Source organism: Notothenia rossii (assembly GCF_949606895.1).
Source record: "Notothenia rossii genome assembly, chromosome: 7".
In the NCBI taxonomy this organism is placed as follows: Eukaryota; Metazoa; Chordata; class Actinopteri; order Perciformes; family Nototheniidae; genus Notothenia; species Notothenia rossii.
This window is the reverse complement of record NC_136905.1, coordinates 63,355,169-63,378,579: the sequence shown is the minus strand read 5'-3', so window position 1 is coordinate 63,378,579 and position 23,411 is coordinate 63,355,169. Positions and strand designations below refer to the sequence as shown.

At 38.5% G+C, this 23,411-nt stretch overlaps 2 protein-coding genes across 4 annotated transcripts in view; one reads left to right on the top strand and one right to left on the bottom strand.

The window, feature by feature from the left end:
* babam2 (BRISC and BRCA1 A complex member 2) overlaps positions 1 to 11,579 on the bottom strand; it is a 97,177-nt gene extending 85,598 nt beyond the window's left edge. The window contains exons 1-4 of one of the 2 annotated variants that reach the window (XM_079640311.1): positions 11,457 to 11,579; positions 10,325 to 10,484; positions 8,200 to 8,276; positions 4,309 to 4,403 (exon numbers count right to left, since the gene is read on the bottom strand). In XM_079640311.1, the coding sequence (XP_079496437.1) occupies positions 4,309 to 4,403; positions 8,200 to 8,276; positions 10,325 to 10,461 (309 nt within the window). In that variant the 5' untranslated portion in view covers positions 10,462 to 10,484; positions 11,457 to 11,579. Of the gene's footprint in view, positions 1 to 4,308; positions 4,404 to 8,199; positions 8,277 to 10,324; positions 10,485 to 11,347 lie in introns of both variants that reach the window. The other variant, XM_079640312.1, reaches the window with a different exon arrangement.
* Positions 11,580 to 11,758: 179 nt separating this feature from the next.
* Positions 11,759 to 23,411, top strand: part of rbks (ribokinase) — a 49,669-nt gene continuing 38,016 nt past the window's right edge. The window contains exons 1-2 of one of the 2 annotated variants that reach the window (XM_079640313.1): positions 11,759 to 11,853; positions 16,348 to 16,409. In XM_079640313.1, the coding sequence (XP_079496439.1) occupies positions 16,351 to 16,409 (59 nt within the window). In that variant the 5' untranslated portion in view covers positions 11,759 to 11,853; positions 16,348 to 16,350. The remainder of the gene's footprint in view (positions 11,854 to 16,347; positions 16,410 to 23,411) is intronic. The other variant, XM_079640314.1, reaches the window with a different exon arrangement.

Below are 23,411 nucleotides of genomic sequence, written 5' to 3'. Positions count from 1 at the left end.
GTGATCTGGATGCTATTTAGCCTATTTTACACTTGCCGTTGACGCTTGCACCCTAGCAACAATGCAACGGGGAACCCCAATACATTTTGACTTTGCTCATAGAACTGCTATAAAAGGTTTAGTCCTCTGTGGTAATTAAGTCTGTTTCCTCCTTCCTGCATTGTGGTTTCAACGTTGAAAGAACTTTTCTTTGTAATTACTAAGGTTTTGAAGATTTTTCATTAATGTTGCTGTTTTGTTTGAGAGAATAAGTTCAGCGGTATTGACTCAATAAAGCCCACTATACATCTAGTAAAGGCCAATTACTTCACCCTACTGAAACAGATACAATACGTCTGAGCTGTACACCCAGTAAGGGCTACAAATAAAAATTACCATGTTATGAGAATCCATATTTGACACAATATTTTAGACATATAAGTTTCATGTTTTCTTTTGGGAAATGTTTGGATTTTTTCTTATTCGACTTATGTAAAGATAAAAGAAAAACAAATCTGAATTTATTGTGCTACTGAAAAATTATATTAAACCAGAAAAATTAAATATTATTCACATTACATTCAGAATATTATGCCAACCATGCTTGGCAGACACATGTGGCCATTTAAGCTGAAGATAACAGATATGATCTAAACTGAGAATCTTGACAGCTCTCTGTCTTCACTTTAAATGCTGAGCTACTGTTAGATAATGTCATATTTGACCAGACCAACCGATTAGGCTGCTGGAGTCCTTGATAAGGAAGCTTATAGAAAATGTATAATATATGTAAAATATAATTTACTTAATTCTTACAAATTGTTACAATATGGTAGCCTAAGCTAACTAGTTACAAGGTGGGAAAATAACATGAAAAGGCAGCTAAAGCAAAACTTGTAAACAGCACGAGTTAGCTATCCATACAAACGTATTATACAGAACTTAAAAACATATATTTAGCTCTATCTGACCATTTTACAATATACATAAAATAATGTGAAAAATAGAGGTAAAGCTGTTTCAACTATATGGGGGAAAAAAAGTAAATGCGTAATAATAAAATATGCTATTTCAATCACGCTTAGAAGGTACCTAATTATCGGCGTGTGTGTTTATATGGCTGACAATAATATTAAGATGTTCTGAAGAGTTTATGCAGATATAAAACTCTTATTATAAGAATCTGCAAACAGGGTTGATTCTGTACTAGATTGTATGCAGGACAATCGGGCACAGGAAGGTTTGTTGATTGGGACAGGTTACGCTTCAAGATTTCCAATATGGACACCGTACCATGCATGGTGCCTCTTGGATGTATCATGTTTTAGTGTTGTTGTTTTTTTAAACATTTCTCTTCTAAACAGAAGCTTGGATAACAAACCTTCTCAAAGAGTGGTGACAGCAGAGAAAAACACTAGGCTAAACAGAGAAGCTAATGATACCCTTGGCCGGCTGTAAACAAGAGCGATGTGTTGCTGAGACATCAAGAATTTGACCAACCACTGCCAGAGAACCTCAAATTAGCTTCATGTTTACCCCCACTGGACGACAACGGCTAGAAACACATTCTTGTGAGGGCCAAAAGTGAAGTTTACTGCACATGGATTTGGACAGTTACGGTATCTCAAGAGCAAACAGTACTTTTACTTCTCAATAACAAGTACCAGTTTATTTTAATAAGTACATGAGATGTTTCTTGAAGTATGTGTTGTGATCTACCAAAACGACACCTCGTCTGTTTCTTATAAAATGATTCCTCCGTATTCACACTGCCAGTACTGATGTTTAATATTTCCCAGGGGATAGTGGTGGAAATTTCATGGAGTTGCTTGGAATTTAGCGTTTTAAAGACTAAGAGGGGGTTGTACTTACTGAAAATATTCTCGAAAAAGGAGTAAGTAGAAGAGGAGGATCTCAGGCTGAGAGTTAGATAAAGGAGGATTAGGAAAGCAAAACACAGCGAGAAAATAAGTGAGGAAAATAAACATGCGAACGGCTGCCAAGCACTGGCTCAGCAGAGGTACTTCCCCTTATGTGCACAGCTGGAATTGTGAGACGGTGAGCAATACTACCCGCTCTGCTCCCAGACTCTGACACAAGCAGGGGAATTTATCTTCTCTGTGCTAGGATATCTCAAAAATAGCACTGGATAAGGGCATGGCAGCAACTCAACAACAAGGAAGTACACTGCAGATCTCCCTTTGTTTCTTCCAGTTGACATGGCAGAGAATTACCTGTCAACAATGCACAAGGTCATTTATTTAATATATTTAGAACTAGTGCAACATGAAAGGTTTAGTTTCCAAAGGAATTAGGTCAACATTGCAAGACTCTGCATCCCAAGATTTACACCAACGTCTAGTACCAATACAGGAAGTCCTATGAAGCAAAAGTAAGGGTGTGGAGGTCATTGTTGTGGATGGACATTTGCAAAATTCAATTCAATTATTACCCGGAGCAACTGTATGCGAGAACATACATTTCCAAATGGGTTGGGACTCTGACATCCAACGTACTTTACCCTGCTAGCTTTCTAGAACCAAGTCTGTGTAATGTCCGAATTCACACTTGTTTGAATAGATCCACTAATTCTCTGAATTCAAGGTAAGTGAGTGGGCATTGGAGAAAGCTAATATCCAAAGAAGAAGAAAGGTAATTTAAGCAAAGACGCCAACGGAAATGTTTCAATGGAGAGACAACAAAATTCGGGAACTTCTGTCAGCAGGGGCAAACTTGGACTTGGACGATTTTACTCATTAATGAAGCACTTCATTTCTCAACTCATGCACCTAAACCAAACAGAGCATTTCCAGTAAGTGGGACACTCTCCTGTTGGGTGATACATGGGTAAAAGTGAACCTCCGGTGAATCTAGTTCGGATGGTGTCCAGAGTTATGAAAAAATGTCTTGAATTTCATGCAAGGCATTGAAATTCTATTCAGCCACAGAGTTAGAATGAGCTTTTGCCTGTTTATTAACCCTGACTACAATTTCCCCTTACCTTAACTAAGTGTTTTGGTTGTTTAACCTTAATCATATCTGAGCAATATTATACTTGCCAAAACCAATATGTCCCTACATTAGTTGCTATTTGCAGACATTGCAGAAAGATTCAAAGATAAGGTTGTATGCATAAGGTACCTTCTGATACTGTAGTTAAAAGCTTTTTTTGTTGTAGCCATATTTGCTTCAAAATGGAGTATAAGTCTTGAGAGGAACCACAACGCCTGACAGGGAAGGGCATACAAAAAAGATTAGAGTTTTTGTTCTGGTACTAACATTTTGAGTTACTTGCAAAGTTGTTTTACACCTTTCTGGTTTGTTGATGTTACTTGTTGGCTACAGACCTAAGACCTAAACCAGAGTACCTCTGAACAATGTGAGAATATATTAACAAGACATATCTTACTTTGAAAAAGAAATGGCTAGATCTGAACATTTAAAATAATTATTTATGGACGGATAATGAATTGTGGTTAATGCATAAATACAGGTTGTCTGGAACATTTAGTGATGTAATAACCGCTTTTTTGTTTTGCTGCAGATTGTAATACTAAACAAACATTAAAACCACACCTAGCCAGCACTGATGCAATCAGTCCTTGAAAACCAGTTCTGAATCTAGACGTGCAATTAGTCAAGATACCATTATCTCATACTTTTATCTGGTTGAAGTCAACATTTACGTCAACACTTGAAACATTAAAAACAACAAGAGGTACATTTCCTGGAAGTCTAGCTATCATGAACCTCCTTATCTTTTTAATGATCTGTTATTAATACCAATCATCCAAGTGCTGGGTAATCTATAGGCTTTATTACAAGGTAGCTTGACAAACATGTTCTAAGCAAACTAATACAGCCCCTTTATCCTGTTTGGGCTAGCTTGCTATTGAATCACGACTTGACAGAGATAATCAGATTTGCAGATAACCAGTAAGTCAAAACAGAGTTTATGGCATGGCATAATGAAATACAACTTTCAGCTATTGCAACATTTCCATTTAACAGTGCACACCCATGGTGGCTAGTTTGCTATTAAAGGGTGTATGCGCCACTGCTGAAATCCTGATCTGCAATTTGACACATCTGTCTGACATTTAGGAGCGCATAGGAGAACCACGCAATGTGGTCAAAAAAGAAACATTGAAAAAGATCTGGCTTTAGCAAAGTGGACAAATAGAACAAAAACAAACCATGTTATGAGGTTGTTTTCTTGTGCAACAGGGTAATAAAATAAAGCATATACTCACTGTAAAATAAACCACATGCAATACATGTACATATTTTAGTTCACAAAAATGGATTCTCATGAGTGGAGATACTCACTGGCAGTTCTGAAGGCTCCGGAAGAAACTCAGCATCTTCTCCGAAAATAAAATCTGGAGGCAATTCTGGAAACTGTGCATTGAATATAATGTCCCCTGGGAAAAGAAAAGAACATTAGATTACCTTATGGACTAATAACATGGACAATATTCATTAATATTGTGTACTATGAAATGACCAGAATGTTTTAAGTGATCTTAACGATTAACTGGGTGTCTTACCCAGCCCAAAAATGCCATTTTCTTTCAACAACAATAAAACAGTGTCATTCATTAATTAAAAAGTTGGCAATCCACGTTACTCTGTGTAGTTTTAGGAAATGGAGATTCATTTGATCCCATTGCTAGAAAAGAAAAACTGCAGTGGGAGCGGTTTGATGTTGTATGAACCTAAATGTGATTCTGCCCTGATTTCTAGAACATACATTATAGGGTTCTTCAGCCTGGGCCCATTGGAAAACCCATTACATTACATAAACCTTGTAGAAAGAGGCTATGGCCTGGAAACATCTGTGGGGGTTTTATCTGGATCATATCTAGATTGACAAATACTTTATTTATCCGAAGTTGGGAAATTGTTTCGGTAAATTAATAAATGAGATATCCACATTCTAAGTGGTCAAGTACCATTGAACCCATCCATTGGGTTCTACAAAGAACATTTTTATATTCTTTGAGTTGTATCTAGAACCCACCAATGGGGCTCTTAAAATAGTCTTTTGTAAAGACTTACCTTTAACCCTCTTATCTTCTGGGGGTCTGCCATATTGTATTTAATGATATGGAGATGATTGAGTTCCATATAGTGTATATTGTCTTTAGGGTAACCCACTAACTTTAGTGTTACTATGTTGAACAATGTCCAGCGCTTAGAATTTAAAAGGTTCCTCATCATCTATTTTCTTGGGGTGTGTCTGCTTTTTGACAAACACTTTCTTTGAATAAGCTTTTAGACAATAAGCAAGTAAGAACCCCTTTTCAAACCCTTATTTACAAATGCACTGTAATGAACACACTTTGTGCTTTCATTGGAGCCTTCCAAACAAGTGTTTTGTGTAAATCATTGCATTTGTAGTTTTAATAAAGCACACATTACGTAGTAGTACGTTTGGTTTTAATTTAGGTATCCACATTTGAAACAAACAAGTGCCAAAATACTAAAATAAAAGAAACCCCTTTAAGGAAAAACAGACAGGAAATGGCTGCCGCTGAGGCAGGGACAATACTGTTATAATGTGATCGCAATCATCGCATAACTCATTGCTTGTGCTGGTTCACAATGTTCTGATATAATGTTACACAATTCTATTTGTGTGCTGCAAGACTGTCCTGTTCTGCTTTTCTTTGCCGTTCCTGAGGCCGCAAGAAGAGGCGAACTTAGACGTATGGAAATGTTTTTTTTCCAGCGGAGAAGAGTCAAACAAGGAGACGAGAGGATGTGCTGTAGATCCGTTACCAACTACTGGCAGCCAGTCAGAGATGTACTGGCACGGTTCCAGAGGGAAATGGGGGTCATGGAAGTACAACCTTTACAGGTTACATATTGCTTTGTTCAGACAGCCATGAAAAGTGCAGTTTAGTCACTGCAGAATGTGCCTTCTTAAAGTCTTACTTCTGTTTCAGCCAGGCATTTTATTCAGGTCAGGAGGGAGTCAAATGTACAACAACAAAGACCAGGAATTGTTGCTTAGCAGAACCAGCCGCGGTGGTGAAGTGGAAGGGGGCTGGGCCTGCATTAATAGAGTGTGCCTTGGCTTTTGCACGCAGGTCCATAGACTGGCAGACACCAACCTGCGGCTCTGCATCCTTGATTAAACAAACGTTCTTCCTCAGGCTAAAGCACAGGAAGGCACAGCAACTAGTACACCAGCTGCAGACATGTCGCATGCCAGTGCCCTGTTCTCAGTTGTTGTTTTGCCAGGTGCAAAGGTTTTAAGACTCCTTTTGTAACCTTTCACATATATTTTGTACATGTTAGGTTGTATTACTTTAAGGGTACGGATAGGGAAGATTACATGGCTACATCCCAGTATAAGGAGTATTTTAAAATGATTTATGTGCATCCCTCAGCCTTATGTCCACATATTCCTCGTCTAGCTACAACATCTCCACATAGGTCAAAATCGTTTTTGCTAAATTTGCTAAATAAGCAAAGCGTACTTCCCCTTGCTAGAGGAGGGTTTTTCCCCTTTAAGCAGAGCCACATGTTGACCAACGTTTATAGACAGCTCAACAGGACTTCATACAGATAACCTCTTTGAAATGATCAACCCATAAAGTTCCTTAACCGCAGACCGGGCACCATTAACTGAACGTTGTACAGTAGGGCATAACTTTATTTATATTAAATAATGAGACCTGTACATAAACTGAAGCAAAAAACCCCCTGTCAAGAAATAAGGGGTCACAGGTTCAAACCCCACTGCAGTCAGCATGTCGTTGTGTCCCTGGGCAAGACACTTCACCCCAAATTGCTCCTGTGGGAATTGCCCACAGTATTGAGTATGTAAGTCGCTTTGGATAAAAGCGTCTAACAAGTGACATGTATTGTGCTTTAATGTAATGTAATTGTTTACATAAAGAAACGGTTAACAATGACAAGATCCTGGGAAAAACATTCAATCCAACTGGGAAGCTGAGATGAACTTGATAAGACCAATAGACATTGAAAGAAAATGTGACTGAAGGTGTTTCAAAATAAAACACTTCAACATGTATGGCAAGTATCTTGGAATTGGGTGACAATATGGGTGAAAGACCCTGCCTTGAGCTCTGTTGAATGAAAATGTGTAAAATAATGGATGCATTCATTTTGATAACTGGGTATTTAACAAGCGTTGTATGCATCTGTTGAGTCGCTTTGACAGTTATCTCATGAAGCTTTTGAGCTTTTTGTATACCACACAAACAGTCATGTTTATAATCACTTGCACTTGATGCATGCTCACACAGGCAAGTCTGTGATGTGGGGAGTGATTCAGAAGGGGGAGACCCTTCCAGTAAAAGTTCAGTGGAATCAACGATAGCATGTTTACTGCCCTCCTCTCACTGATTGAACACCTCCTTAATCACTAAAACTGTTCATCTTGTTTTCGCACTGAAAGAATTCCTGTGGGTGCTTTTGGTCTTCAAAACTTCAATTACAAAACATTCCCACGGTGCTGTTTGGTTAATCATGCATTTTGTTACAGTCCTACCAATGTGTGTATAGGGTATTTTAATTGTCAATATGTTAATAGTCGACCACAATACCTGCCAGACTATGTCCACTGTTTTCATTAAGCCTTTGTCCCGTATTAGGTTTTTTAAACGTGCCCATTTATTTTCATACATTTGAGATGCTAGCCTTTGCAGACCATTAACATGCACATACACCTATACAATACACTACAGGAAAGGAAAGGAACAAAAGGTTCCCCTGAAGTGTCCTGAATATGTGTTGTTATTATTCAGCTGAAATTACATTTATTTAGCACTAATGTTTCTTTTTTTAGTGCAGACCCATTGTTGTAGACGACCAATCAACTAACATGAGCAAAGAGGGAAGCCTGCAAATTGAAATGATGTGGGCACTTACATTTTAGTGCACAAACAAATGAATTTAATCAAAATGGACTTTTGCAGTCGCTGTTTGAATTGTTCAATCAGCAACAAAACAAATCAGAGAATACATTAAAATACAGATGAACAGACAAGCCTGATTCAAGCCTTGGCTGAGCCCTAGCTTAGTTGACTGCTTCTTGGTGAAATGATAAGGTTCCCAATAGATTTGTTTCATTTGCTTCCAAAAAAGTGCTGCCAAACTACAACAACTCATCAACATAAGACTCAATAAATGTTATTGACTCTTCAAACTGACACTCAACTGTTAGGAGATGAGTCATTTACTTACATTTCAGCGTTTCTCCAGCATAGGGGATGTGAAGTTTGAAGCGATCACAGCAGGGACCGGGGGTCAGAGATATACATCTGAACATGGAAACAACCAAATACATGTTCAGTCTACTAGCCTGAGAACACAATACAGTGAGAATCAGAAAGGTTGATGATCAATTCAACCCAGAGGTGGAAGAGGTTCTTTTTGACTTAAAGAAAAGTACAAATACTATGGTCTTTAAAAGTACTCACTATGCACAATGGCTTTTTTTCACCATATTATGTTATTATAACGTAGGCTACTATATTAACCTGTTTTTTTAATACATAAACATTATTTATTATTTTAAACAGGTGGATGTATTGTGTATTACCAGATCTTATCATATACAGTAAGTATATCATGTGTTTTTTATATTGGAATATACATGTTCAGTGTTTCCCCTAGGATGGAGTCATAGCAGTGATGCTAAGGCACGTGGGCTCAGCATAATGTGAGCGCGGAGCGCGTTGATTTTTTTTGTGTGTGCGAAGTGCGCCCCGCCAATTTGTTTCTATGTGTCTGCCAGCCCAAGACAGGCTCTTGAGGCCTAGTATCAGGGCCGGTTCTAGACAATTTGCTGCCCTAGACGAGATTTTATATATAAAGAATAAATGAAAAATCTCTACAAAAGACAAATACACTACAAAAACAGAAACTTATTGACATAGGTAATATGCGTCAAAATGGCTTCAAATGTATTCAGAATTGTATGAACATGTTTTAATTGGGAAGTGTACGTCACACCTTCTAGGGGGGTCCGGGGGTATGCCCCCGGGAAGATTTTTTTGAACATTTTAAAGTAAAATGCTTCAATCTGGTGCACTTTGAGCAGAATTACTAGAGACCTGATCTAGGGGCTACAACTTTAAACGCCCATATGAAAAAGATCGGTTTACATTTTAATAATCAAACAAGTATATGAACATAACCAATAACCTACCATAGCCAATAACAAATAAATGTAACTTATTTTATTTTTGTTGTTCATTTATATCTTATTTTACCAGTTAACATTTATTTATTTATGCATATTTTTGTGTCCCTCCAATTTTAAACGATTTTTTGGTTACTCTCCTATAGTATATACATTGGAATGATTTCAAACCTGTTTTTATTTATCCCAATAATTATAAAGGAGTGCCTTGGAAATATGTGTTTACATAATTTGTGGTCAAAACGTTTGAGACCCACTGAGATTACTTGGACTAAAATTAACGTATCTAAACATTCAGAGAGTCCTTTACCTCACTGAGCCTCTCAGTCTGACAGGAGAGCTCTCCTCCACCCTGGTTGTAGAAACATCTACTTCTTATATCCGTTAGCGCAGCTAGCACCAGATTCTAATAATAACAGTACCGGTACCGGTGCGCCCTCTCTCTCTCTCTCCCTCGCTCGCTCTCTCGCTCCCACGCTCGCACTTTGGCTGTGAGCTGTGGGCGCCTGATAAGCCAACATCCCCCACTTTCATCACTTACAGCGCCCATCGTACAGGGCAAATGAAAAGTGTAACCGGGGTGAAAAGGGTGTTACATTTACTTAATTATGAATGTTGTTACATCAAGGCTGAAGATTAGGATGAGCACCAACGGTCAAAAAATTTTTGTCCCCTCCCAAAGCTACCAGCGCAGCGCCCCCCAGATCTGGCGACCGCCTATGTCGCCTATGCCAAAAATCGGCCCTGCCTAGTACATACAGTGGCAATGTCTAAAGATTTAGCAAAATTACACCTTTATTGAAAATACAGTAACACAAATACTACAAATCCACATAACAAACAATCCAAAATGATATAATATTATTAATAATATTATTATTTTAAAAAGTTTTCTTTGGGTACCCGGCTGGGGCCCCCTAGCAGTGGCGCGCATATTTCAGGAGCGGCGCTGCGCCGCCACTACTTGTATATAGGGGAAACACTGCATGTTACATGAAAATGTATTGAGTGGAAGTATAATGTAGCAGGGAAGGAAAGGACTGTCCCCTATATTCCACCAATCTTTCTCATATAATTCAAAGGCCAAATCACTGCAGAGAAACATGTACTAATGGAACCGCTGAGTTCCACATGAGGAACTTGTGGTCCAAAAGTGTTTCTCACCCAGTTTTGAGGTCTGTGACTCGGAGACAGTTTGTGGAGTCCAGTCCCACGCGGCCGTTCCTCACAACGCTGCACAGCAAGGGCCGCAGCTCAGGGGAGATCCTGTGAAGGGCCACCTCAGGGGAGATGTCGTTCATTGTATCCGCTCTGAGTGATGAGTCTGTGGAGATACAATATAAAGAAAAGCTTTAATGTTATTTATAAAAACAGCATTTTACTAGGAACAAGCATGTATTTGTACTGGAGATTTAAATTACATGATCTAATGTACACCACATACATTGTCATTTTCATTTGTATTCTTCTTGAACCAGAATCAGAACAGGTTTATTAGCAGGTAGGTTGACACGCACGAGGAATTGTACTTGATGTCATGGTGCATACATAAAAGTAAAAAAAAAAAAAGAAAAGCCAACTATTTTAAGAAAACTATAATAATAACACTAAAAAATATAATAAAAAATATAGTAAAATATAGCAGTATTTACATAGAAATAGAATGGAATAAAAATATGGAGAGAATTAAATGAAGAGAAAGTATAACACAAAACAGGTAAACAACAACAGCATTCAGAGCAATAAAACACATTACATGACAGTGTCAAAAGACATTATATAACATTATTCAACATCTGTTCAGCTGTCATTTCCGGGTGTCAATGGAATGTTTGTATGAAATTCAGAAACAGCTTCCTGTTATTTTCAGATTTTTAACTTTCTAGCTCAAAATAGGCAGATGTTTATTCAACTCCTGGGTGTTAGATAGATAGATAAAACCAAAGTAACGCTTAGGGCCATACAATGTTAGCTATGACACTACCAACCCCTTTTCCCTCACCATAATGTAGACAGGCCACAATGAATGGCAAAATAAAAATAAAATAGGGTTAGTATCAAGCTTATGTTGTACACGTTGGTTGTGGTAAACTAGTACACTCAGTATCTCGGGGGATTTTAGTCTGTACTCTACATTTTATGTCAGTGTATGTTCGTAAGCTTGCTATCGTTAGCTTGTTAGCTTACCACAGAACGGAACTTCAGTTTGCTACACTTTGAACAACTAGCTTACTCTAAAAAATAATCCATCTATTATTGTTAATGTTGATACAACATGCGGTGTAGGTAAGAGTACCTTAAAGAGCTGGAAGTCAGATCATTTAAGCATTAACTCCAATGTTTACTTCATGCACTTAACATTTCCGGTACATGTTGTTAGGGTCCTTTTGATTGCCCCCCACTTAGCCGTCTGTTATAATGCCTGTTGACAAAATTAGTGCTTTTACTCCCTAGGGCAAATTTTGCGGTAACATATAACTCATTTACTATTTTTGGTTTTCCATATTTATACGTAATACATTATAGACTACACAAAATACGTATGCACTAATAAAGTGACAATATTGGGCCAGGCAATAGCTATAACGTTCCCAGCTGTCATTATGCACTTTGACCGTCTCTTTTCTGTTGTGGGGTGTTGTTGTGTTCAGTTCTCAACTCTGCAAGAAGCTAAGAGAACATTTGAATGAAAGGTAATTTCTGCACAACTTTATATAATATATATTATATATTCTAATTAATCTGCATGGATCATAATCCCTTCTCGGCGATATCCCACTCAGTCTTCATCTAATTCCAGAGTTGAACACACACGTAATGTAGGTGCTTTAAAATAATCTTAATATTTCTAATTTTACTGTAAAACAGAGTCCTGCACGGGTCTGATTTTCAAGACCCGCTCCCGCCCCGCACCCGCGACGTGCAATACCGAACCCGCCCCGCCACCCGCACATATTGCCAATTAGTTCCGCAACCCGACCCGACCCGTCAGCACAAGATCCGCAACCCGACCCGAACCCGCATATATATGAGCAGTGCAATTATTAACACACGCAGTTGCATATTTGTCTCAAAAAGCGTGGGATGTTGGTTATTTCCTCCATCTAGGATGACACCAAAAGCCTCCAGACGTTGGATTTCGCTCTTAGGAAGTGTTATTGAAAATGCTGTATTCCCCGCTGGAGAGGTTCACCTCAGCCATTTCGAATGTGGCGCGCTCAGAAGCAGATTGATGCGCTACAGAGGTTATGATTATGCGCGGTCCCGCGGGGGAGAGGTCTGAGGATGTAAACATTAAACTAAATTATTATTATTTTAATATATTTATTATGCAACACCTATGGTCACCCGACCCGATGCAGGACTCTGCTGTAAGATAGTCGTGATAGTCACGCTTATCTTTAACAGATAAGCCTGCACATAAATAATGTATAAGCAAAACATAATAAGCAAAGTGGTGCATTTACTCTACTGTCCTTGAGTACAAATTCCAGGTATGCTACGTGTAATTTTTGAGTATTTACCATAAACTGTGGTATTGCTATTCTATATAACTTTATACTTGTACTCCACAACATCTCAGAGGACTTTGACTCAACAACGTAGGCCACAGTTTTTCATTGTATTCTGTAAAAACAATGTATAGCCTATGCTGATTTTGAATGGTTATGATACACTGAAGGATATAATGTTGTTCTTCCTTGATGAGTTGAGAAAACCCATAAAGTTCCAGGTTCAGCTACAAAAAAAAGCAAAGTCACAAAACTGAAAAAAAGACTGTTCTGTGAATTCGAGATGACTGCGTTTGCCCATCAAAACACCTCAGGCTGAAAATCATTCAATGTGTGAAAAGACACCTTTGTCTTGTACAAGTTAAACAGATCTAACTGGGGAGCCAGTGGAGGTCATGGAGGATAAGGGTGATGTGGTCGGAGCGCCAGGTGGAGGTGAGCAAGCGGGCAGCTGAGTTTTGGACATATTGAAGTTTTTTTAGTATGAATGCAGGTGATCCAAAAAGTATGCTGTTATGCAGTAATCCAGTCGGGATGTTATAAAGGCATGGATCAGAGTTCCAGCAGCGGTCGATGAGAGGGAGGGTCTGATGCGGGCGATGTTCTTTAAATGGAAGAAAGCGTTTTTTGTGACCTGGTTGACGTGAGGGAGGAAAGTGAGGGTGGGGTCAAGGATGATGCCAAGGTTACGGATGTGAGTGGAGGGGTTGACAATGGAGCCATCGATGGTAAGAGAAAAATCTTGGGTTGAGCGGGTAAGTGAGTTTGGGATTATAAATTCCGATTTGTCACAGTTAATTTTTAGAAAATTGTTTTGCATCCATTTTGTAATGTCAGTGAGGCAGGTACTGGGCTGGGAGTGTGTGGTTGGAGAAATTGATTTTGTTGAGAGGTAGAGCTGTGTGTCATCAGCATAACAGTGGAATAACTGGAACTGGAGTTGGTGTTGACGGAGGATTTGTCCAATTGGGAGGATGTAGATGATGAACAGAAGGGGACCAAGTACAGAACCCTGAGGGACGCCATTATTGACGGGGGCTGTGGGGGATTTGGAGTTGTTAATGGAGATTAATTGATCTGTCAGAGAGATAGGGTTTAAACCAGGAGAGGGCAGTACCGGTAATGCCAATGGAAGACTGGAGGCGGTTGATGAGGATGGAATGGTTGATCGTGTCAAATGCGGCTGTTAGGTCATGGAGATGAGGTTGTTGTGTTTCATGTTATCCAGATATAATTTCCTCATAATATGATTCCATTGAAAGACCACCAATGATCATATTTAATTATTATTATTAGCCCTAGTTGGTTATCGCCCAATCTTTAGTGATGTTCAGCACCTGATTAGATGGCATTAGGGTTGTCTTAGCAGTTCAACATTCTTCAACAGTTTTTTTTTTTTAATATTCTTACATTTGAGAAAATGTTTACTCTTAACACTTACTTCACACTCTTACTGTGTTAGTGTGAAGGTAAAACATCACAGAAAAGGCACACAAGATGATTGCTTGTGTTTAACCACAGAAAATCGTGAATTATGTCCTTAGAGTCCACTACAACACTGTGAATAATATAAAAGAGCTTTTGCAAACAATGTGTATTTGTGTTTGGTGGGATAGGGGTAAAATAATATGTTTTTCTTTGATTATAGCCATTCTCTTAACTTCTGAAAAGCATTTTTAAACATAAATCCTCTTACTGTACCATCGTAATAACAGTCATTTTCAATTTCTTGACTGCCGAGCAGACATAGGCAAAACAAGTAGTTTTTTGTTGTTTTTTAAATGGTTCCAACAATATTTATTTAATTTTCCTCTGGGTTTTTGATTATAACTCATTCTTAATTGTTTTACCCATTGTGTGGAACCTACATTTGCATTTAGACAAAGTAGTTTCAAACATGACTGCAGCCTTTTGAGAACATGCTTTGATAAGTTAATTTCCCAAAGTATTAGCTTTAAAGGAACACATTCTGCTGATTTTCAGGTTCATATTAGTATTTTGTGTCTCTACATGTGTCCATGCTTTAATGTTCCAAAAGCTCTTTATTGTTCTCATACTGCCTGTGCTGCAGCACCTCTTTTCACCCTCTGTCTGAAACCAGAGCCCAGCCTGCTCCGATTGGTTAGCTGGCCAGCTCTATTGCGATTGGTCAACCGCTTAGATATGTCCCACAATGTGTTGAAACACTTTCCAATGGAAGCTTGAGTTTTGCATAGTGATCACTATGTTACAAAGTGAACAAAGGAGTCCAATCGGGGGATTTTAGACTTTGCAGACCATTTGCATGCACTAAAACCTAAATAACACACTACAGGAAAGGGAAAACCCCAAAAAGCACAATAGGGAACCTTTACTCTTCACTCATTCATTCATGTTCATTTAGATCAGGGGTGTCCAAACTACGTCCCGGGGGCCAAATGCGGCCCGCAGGCCATTTTGAAACGGCCCTCAGCTGATTCAAATAGTATAATGAAATATGGCCCATAAATTAAACTTGTCATATATTGAACTACTTAAATATATATGTAAACATATATATCGCGGTGTACATGGCGTGCCCACCTTTCAAATAAATTAAATCAATTAAAGTTGGAAACATTTGTAAACAAATCTTAGTTGAAACAATAACTTATTTACATAACAAGCTTGAAATCTACCCTTTCTATTTCCCCTTATTATAAGCACACTGACGTTTCTGTTTTAAGGAATAAGCTGCTAACAAAATAAATGAAACCCTCTGGAGAGCTGTGATGTACTGTATACGCTGTTTTTTTATTAAAGCATTTTCCAGTATCAATAATAACTTACCTATATTTGATTGATTTGGCTAACTTTTTCTACAGTGATGGCAATAAACCTAGTGAGCGGCCCAGCCCTTCATATATATCTTTCTGTATTTGGCCCTCGGAGAAAAAAGTTTGGACACCCCTGATTTAGATGCACCAACCTGAACACTAATTCAGGTTGGTCAACTCCATGATAACTTTGCCTTGAACTCAAGAAGAGATGGAGCATTTTAAAATGGTTTGTTGCTATTTAAAGTGGTTGGACAATGCAGATCTCATAAAATATTCTCCTGCAGTGGAGATGTGGAGGTTAGCTTTTCATGCCTGCCCAAGGAAGACAATATGCTTTGAGTTGTGGGAGAGAGAATTGAGCCATCCTGCAGCCAGCGGCCAGGCTTTCCAAGTCTTCCACTGCCTAGGCAGAGATTTGAAGAGATTAACACACTAGCATTAGCTCAGATACAAGCCAGGGATTGAATTAATTATAGAAGTTGCAGGGCTGCGGTGCATTCACATGGTGTAGCATTGAAATACCCCCCCCCCCCCTCCATTCCACCCCGAATAAGATTGGAACCTGTCCAACTCAGCCAGCGATGAATGCTCTATTTTTACCTTCTTTCTCATTTCAGTCAAGCTCATGCTAATGTGGGAGATAAAGAATATCAAATGATTTTTGTTTGGAGGCTGGTGGGGAAACTAGTTTACATATTGTGCCTGATATGCCCCCAAGGAGTCTGCTGTGCTTTAGATTTTGTCCTCGTTTCTCAAAATATTTGATAGGAAAGGCTGGACAAATGTTGAGAATTTAAATGAAGATTATTTACAATATGTTGTGTCTGGAAATTAGTGTTGTTACTTTATTAATAACACCAATTTGTTTCCTAATCAGATCATGACTGAAGAGGGGTTTGATGTGATGGTGGTTGGCTCCTGTATGACTGACTTGGTGAGGTGAGTTCATTTAGCCCATACTAAACTTTGTGTTTGTCTACAAATGACCATTAATCACCCTTATGTTTTATGAGAACGCTGAGTATAACATCTTTGGCTAAACATGGGTTCAGGAAACTCCTGTGCTTCCTCAGGTGGGCTCAACAGGAAGCAGGACATTGGGCAACTGTTCATGATCATATTAGGATTATTTAAAAATGTTTCCTACCCTTTTGGTCTGGATCCATGTGGTTTTGCTTAGTATGAAGATTTCAACACTGATTTGTTTAATATGTTTTTAAATAATGAAAATGTAAAAGAAAACATATAATCTGTTCGCAAACTCTACAAAAAAGTTGATGTTGTTTTTTAAAGCATTGGCAACAGTAGTTACAACAACAAAGAAAACCCCCCAAGGAATTTCAATTAAACTACTAGATGTTTCTCTTTCACAAAATCACACATATACTAATTCCAATATGCTGACAATGATTTATGTATTTCGTTGGAAAATCCCTCTTCAGAACATTGGTAGCTGCCAATGTCGCCAATGATATCTTTATCTTTCCATCTTATACGTACAGTATTAACCACCTTGTACTAGGTTCCTGTTTTACATGAGTCAGCTATGGACTGTAAATAAGAGATGTAAATTAGTTGGCATTTTGGGGGCCATCTTTTTTTGGGACCAGAAGTGGATGAAATGAAAATACACTGTGAAGAAGTTTAAAGTACTAACAACAAAAACACGGAGAGAACAAAAACCAGACATCAAATGACCTGTCTTTCACAGGGTAGCCACGCCCTCAAGCATACTCTGCTCTACAATTTGACTCTAAATGGGACCATAATTTGCAAGATGAACATCATGCTGTATTGAAAAAGACTATAAACTAGCAATTGGGAACAAAAACTCATTAGGAAAAGTTATGAAAGATGGTATAAAGGGATGAGAAGTAAGGTCATCTTCTCGCTGACTTCTTTACACTTGGTCATCTTTTTAAGAGCAGTGGAATCAACCCCTGTTGCATCGGTTTAACTTTTTCAAACCCTGAGTTTGCCATTGAAAGTCAGCAGGCAACAATCAAACAAAGTCATGTGACACTCATGTAATTACAGCTGAGAAATCATTCCAAAGTCATCATTTCATAAAGCAAAATGTAGAGTTGCTGCTAGAAAGTCTGGCTTTGAGTACAACTGTCTGAATTCAAAAAAGACTTTGCTTCAAAAATAACTACGAAATTCTAGCAGAAAGTCTTCTCTCGTTATCAATACAAACTGCACTATGTTTGTGTTTGCTCATGAACTCGACAGGCATATTATCAGTCATTTAGTGGGTGTGGCTGACCAAACGGTCAAGTGTCTCTGTTTAAACATGTTTCCCTTTATTATTATTATAATTATTATTATAAACCACAACAGCCATTTTCCTTTGGTGACTTGCAGGCATGTGGAAAATATGGCATAAAGGCTCGAGGGTATTTTCCATGGACTGCACCCTCCTGTCTGCTCAAGAATAGAGGAAGTTGTCCCAAATTAGATAATGTCTCTGGCTTTTTAATACTTGTCCTTAACGCCCATAATAATGTAAGGAAAATCCCTGGTTTAAGAGTGTGGAGGCAAACAGCTTTTAGGCCATTAGGCAATGAGCAGACTTCTCGTTAAATAGGGATGGGTTGGTGCATTTCCATATACTTTAGCTTCCTTTACACACATGAGCTGTTGTTCTAAAACATCCACTGATCTGCAGCAGGTTGTTATTGCTGTACAAATACCAAATAATTGATTAAGTCAATGACAGCTGATGTAGGTGTGCCCATCCCATGGTATATCTGACTCCACTTTCAGAGAGTGTGCAGAAGATCTGGTATAATTGCTGCTTACCGAAATGTCAGTGTTGCATCATCCTCATACGTGGTGAGATTTGTTGAGCCAAGTAGCATCCATTCCCACAAATCATTAGTCATCAACTCCAGAACAATGGGTTAGTTAGAAACAATTTGTCATCCTCATTTACCATAACCTTTTGTGAGGAATGACATAATCTCAAAAGAAGCATTTAAAGCAAACACAGTAATGTCACGTCTTCATGGGCTTCAGCCATCGAGCTGTATTCCTGTCAGCGTGTGTGGCAGTTTTGTCACACAGCTTGTATTATATTTGTATATGAAACCCTGGAAAAAGAACTGTCACCTAGCTGCCAGCAAGTGGAGATCTAAATAAACAACCACAACTTGTGCCAGTGGCAGAAAAAGTTTCTCGACATTCTAGCGAGTGCAAGTTGTCACATTTTTGTTGTCACTCACAAGTTCCAATTTATGAAAAACATATGCCTTCTCCTACTGAGGTTTTTGGATTTATTTTGTTGCTCGTTAGCAATTCAAACAGTGACTTTCTGCTTTGAAGGGCAGGCGTTGTCAATTAAGACCCTTAATAAGCTAACGGGAAATGACCTGTTTTTGGAGCGTGTGTGTGTGTGTGGGGTTGGGTTGGGTTTTTTGGATGGGGGTCAGATAGGGAGGGGGTAGTTGGAATACATTTGCAGCCCTTCAAAGTGATATGCATGGCTTTGAAGTTAGAAATCCAGTTGTCTTTAACAGCCAGTGTTTGGGTGGCAGCACAATTGAGTGACAGAAAGCGGGGGCACACACTCTTCGGTCTTGCCATCTGAACACACTCAGATCTCTATGGTGCTTTGTTATAAGTGTGCCAATCAAGAGTATACTATCCTTGTTTTTTACAGCTATAGTACAAATGTTATGTTGTATAGGTCTACTGTCTGCAGTGCATAAAGAGGAGGAACAGCAGGGCTTCTTGTGCTTTAAACCCATTGTCAAAGCCATACAGTGCCCCCTACTGCCTCAGTCTACTGAGTGGAGGCGCTTATCACCTGCTCACTGGAATCTGAGTTTCCCAAATGGTTAAGCAGAACCACAATGTACCACAACCGTGTTCCCACCAAAGCATAGTAAACACACCTTTATTCAAGTGTGGTTTGTAATGAATTTATCTGCACAAATTACAACGAAAAGACTGGTTAAAAATAAGACAAAATAACAGTATTCCTCATCCTTTTTGCTCAGGGACAGGTTGTGGGACAGTGTTTGCAAAAATGTGGAATACAGGTGTTTTTTAGGTGTTGTAACAAGGTTACATTTAATCCAAGCCCAATTCTTATCAGAGTTTAGCAAAAACTAAGTTTAAAATAAGTAAAGATAAGATAAGATGTACTGTATTGATCCCAAATTGGGAAATGTTTCCATTACACATTCAAAATAGAAAATAAGATTATATAAAACAGAAGTAAAAAGTTACAAATAATTTTCACCATGAAGATAAAAAACTGTAAACTTTCTGAAAAATAAAACAGTATTGAAGGGCCAATTTACAGCTACCACAATATAAAGTAGGATATTATTTAGTTATTTATTAAGTGTGCAAGGAATGGCTTATTCAATTAAATATAAATGTAACATTTACAGTGTGAAGATATTAATCCAGTTAACAAAAGAGAAACTATCGAGCTGTGAGTTCTCTGCCAGCCAGAGTTGATTCGCTGCACAGTTATTGCAGTAGGCAGGAATGTATTCCTCTGTCCCTGTGATTTCATTAAACAGCTTCTCTACTACTTTGAGAAAATATGGTTGGCCACAATTAATTTAGCAAAATGCCAACAAGTAATAGACAAAACAGCAACAGGGTAAGGAAGAAGAGACAGCCTGGCAACAACTGGCAGAAATTTAGAAAATACATTAATTCAATTTTTTAAAGTGAGATCTCCTGAACTGTAATTCTTAAGGAAACACTGGATCACAATTTAACTTTAAACTTTTCATTTTTTGTGCAACAGCATTTCATTTAATCTAAGGTTAGAGAAAAAAACTAAACTGACATTTAAGGAACAGTATTACAATGTATTATTTTAATTTTAACCTCATTTTAAAGTTTTGTGCAACATCATTTTAATTAAAGATATTAAAAAATCAGTTTTGAAAATAAATCCATATTGAGTGAACTCAATCATAAAATATTAACTTTGTAGTATTTAATCTACAGTAGAATTGTTCTATTCCATAAACTGTGTCCGTGATCCGTCTGCCAACCTTTAATGTAATTGTAAAAAATATTAATTTAAAAGGTTTTGAAGTATTCAATTCAGAGGCAGAATGGGTTGATAAGGGGCTTATTATATCCACTGATATAGGCAATTTCTGAGTGAATGATAGCAACATGCACGTGGCTTCAACAAATGGTCTGACCACACAAAAATAAACGCCCACGTCCTACTCCGACACTGCACCTCTTGTGAGGGAAGCAGCTCACCATGCCCATGTAAGGTATGCTGTCTTTGCTCAACCTGTTCTTTGTTAGGTCTCTTCACCTTGTCCTGATTTACCAGAGCTTCTGCTATAGGGACTTTTGTGGACAAGGAAACTTTCACAAAATGTGAACAAAAATATATTTTCTGAGTGGTGCATTCATCGGCCCAAAAAGCTGAGGCACACCAAGAGCTGAAGGTTAACACACTGATCAAAAAAAATTCTGAGAGCAATACAACCATGTAGTATCCTTATTTATTGTCGTAATTATATGATATTTTTACAAGCAAAAGCAACATCTTTTAATATGTATTATTTTGTCAATAGCTAGTTCACGATGGAGGTTGTGTTTTTCGACAAAGAAAAGCTTTTCAATTAGTTTTTGTCCAAGTCTGCTTCCCCATGTTGCTCACCAACAGCTGAGGAATGACTCTAATAGAGACGGAGGAGAGGGAAATGAGAGCCAATCTCAAAGCAAACACTTCAAGTCACTGAACACCTGCTCTGGCCTTTTGGTTCCATGGGAGAAAACGCACCGAGGTTGCACTTTAGCACATAACTGCCCTGTTTTTTTGGTGCACTCACCACAGACAACAATAGCCAAGTGTCTCTTTGGCATGAAGAGGCGTAGGTGGGTTTATTTAAGAATTTGGAAATCTGTTTATCTTACCTTCCAGTTATCCGCCTTAAAGTGGCTGACGGCCAAATGTTATATTGAAAATGTTGCGGTTGTGCTCATTATTCATCACTATTGTGTGAAAATCTCAAGCCATGAACACGTCAATGTATGGGAAGGCAGAACATTTGTTAGTGACTATGGCGGACACAGATACATGCTTCTTCTTACATGATAATCACTCAAGTCTCTACACGTGAAATGCCCTTGCTATCATTGAGTTTACTAGCATCGTGCACTCCACAAAAAATTATTAAAGACAAAAGAAAATGAAATAAACTAATAGATAATGTAGAGATACATTCCACCATACATGTATGTCATCATCTTCTTGACTCAATAAGTTTTCCACTATGAGGGCAATCCTTGTAACAGAAAACCTAAGTTCTAATTGAAATGTTTAGTACCACTGTTGTAAAAATTCAACTAAGTACAATTTTTTTTTTTTTTGCCATTTAAGGAAATGCACTTACTGTAGTTGCTTTTTGCAGAGAGTTACATGAGAAGATAGATGCATTGTCTAGCATAAGTTAGAGCCACAGTTAGCAAGGCTAATTTTAGCTTAGCATATGTATTAGCCTACATTTCAGTTTTTTAGCTTAGCACAAAACAATTCCAGGAAATGTTTTATATGCTTTTTCTTCCAAAAGCCATATCTGTATGCCAAAATAGAAAACCACCATAAGAGGCAATTAGCTTAGCCAAGGGGGATGACAGCTATAGGCTAGTTGTTTTGGTGTTGAGCAAAGCTAACTGGTTTCTAGCGATTGTCATATTTAGCTACAGATATGACAGTGGTATTAGTGTCTCTTTTTTTCCAATATAAAAGCCCTGAATGAACGATGTGAATCAGTTTTTCCCCCCAACATTTTTTTTTAAATTAATGTACATATGGGAGTCCATGTGCAAGGTTTTCTTTTTCTCACCAAGAGAAACAGCTTTGACACATGTGGGAAAAAAGTATTAAACGGCTTCCTACCTATTCTACATATTCAATAACAATACGTGTGTGTGTGTGTGTGTGTGTGTGTGTGTGTGTGTGTGTGTGTGTGTGTGTGTGTGTGTGTGTGTGTGTGTGTGTGTGTGTGTGTGTGTGTGTGTGTGTGTGTGTGTGTGTGTGTGTGTGTGTGTGTGTGTGTGTGTGTGTGTGTGTGTGTGTGTGTGTGTGTGTTTGTGAGTGTGTTTACATGTTTTCAACCTTTGTTCCGTTTCCTTCTCACCACATTTCAGTCTCATTGACCCTACATCCTGTTATAGCTTTGGGCACTTTAGTGTTTTCACACGCCGGTGTGCAAAAACAGCAGCATTTATTGCCGCCTCCAGTGTTTGCCACCAGCGTCTCAGTTACTGAAAATCCGGGGATAGAGTGAGCTTACTGTAACAGCACACCTGCCACAAACACACTCGCAGTATAAGAAAGAGCAACAACAGGGGGAAAAACAAGTTTATGACAATATTTTGCCACCCGCAAACCCTTTGGCCCCGGGCCAGGATTGCCCGAAGCCAGACCACAGCATTCTGACGTGCAATATGAAGTGGTCTGTTGTCTCTACTCCATGTTACTCACCACTCATTCTGGCTCTGCGACTGGAGAAATCAGAGAACAGACAGCTCCTCCTGAGGGCAGCCACCTGTGGCATATCAACCTCGAGGGGGAGGGCGGGACTTTACCCAACCCTGATGAGTCACGGATTGCTAGTGCAGCCAACATCAAGTTGAGACATCTATGGTTTTTGCTTGTTGCATCATTTGCACAAATTGAGAAACTTGCATGGACACATCTTCAGTGAAATATTGAGAATGCGTTTAACAATGATGAGCCAATAGCAAACTCCATATTAGGTTGGATTGCTGCTTTCGAGTTTAAGTATGGAAAAAGGGGGGTTAGGGAGTGGGGTTCCAATGCTCCATTGATTCTGGCAAAGATTGCACTTTGTTGACCTTTTTTGTGAAAGCCCTTTCCAAGACCAAAAGATGTAATCCTCAGCAGACTCAACAGAGACCTATTGTCTTCCAGTGATAAATAAA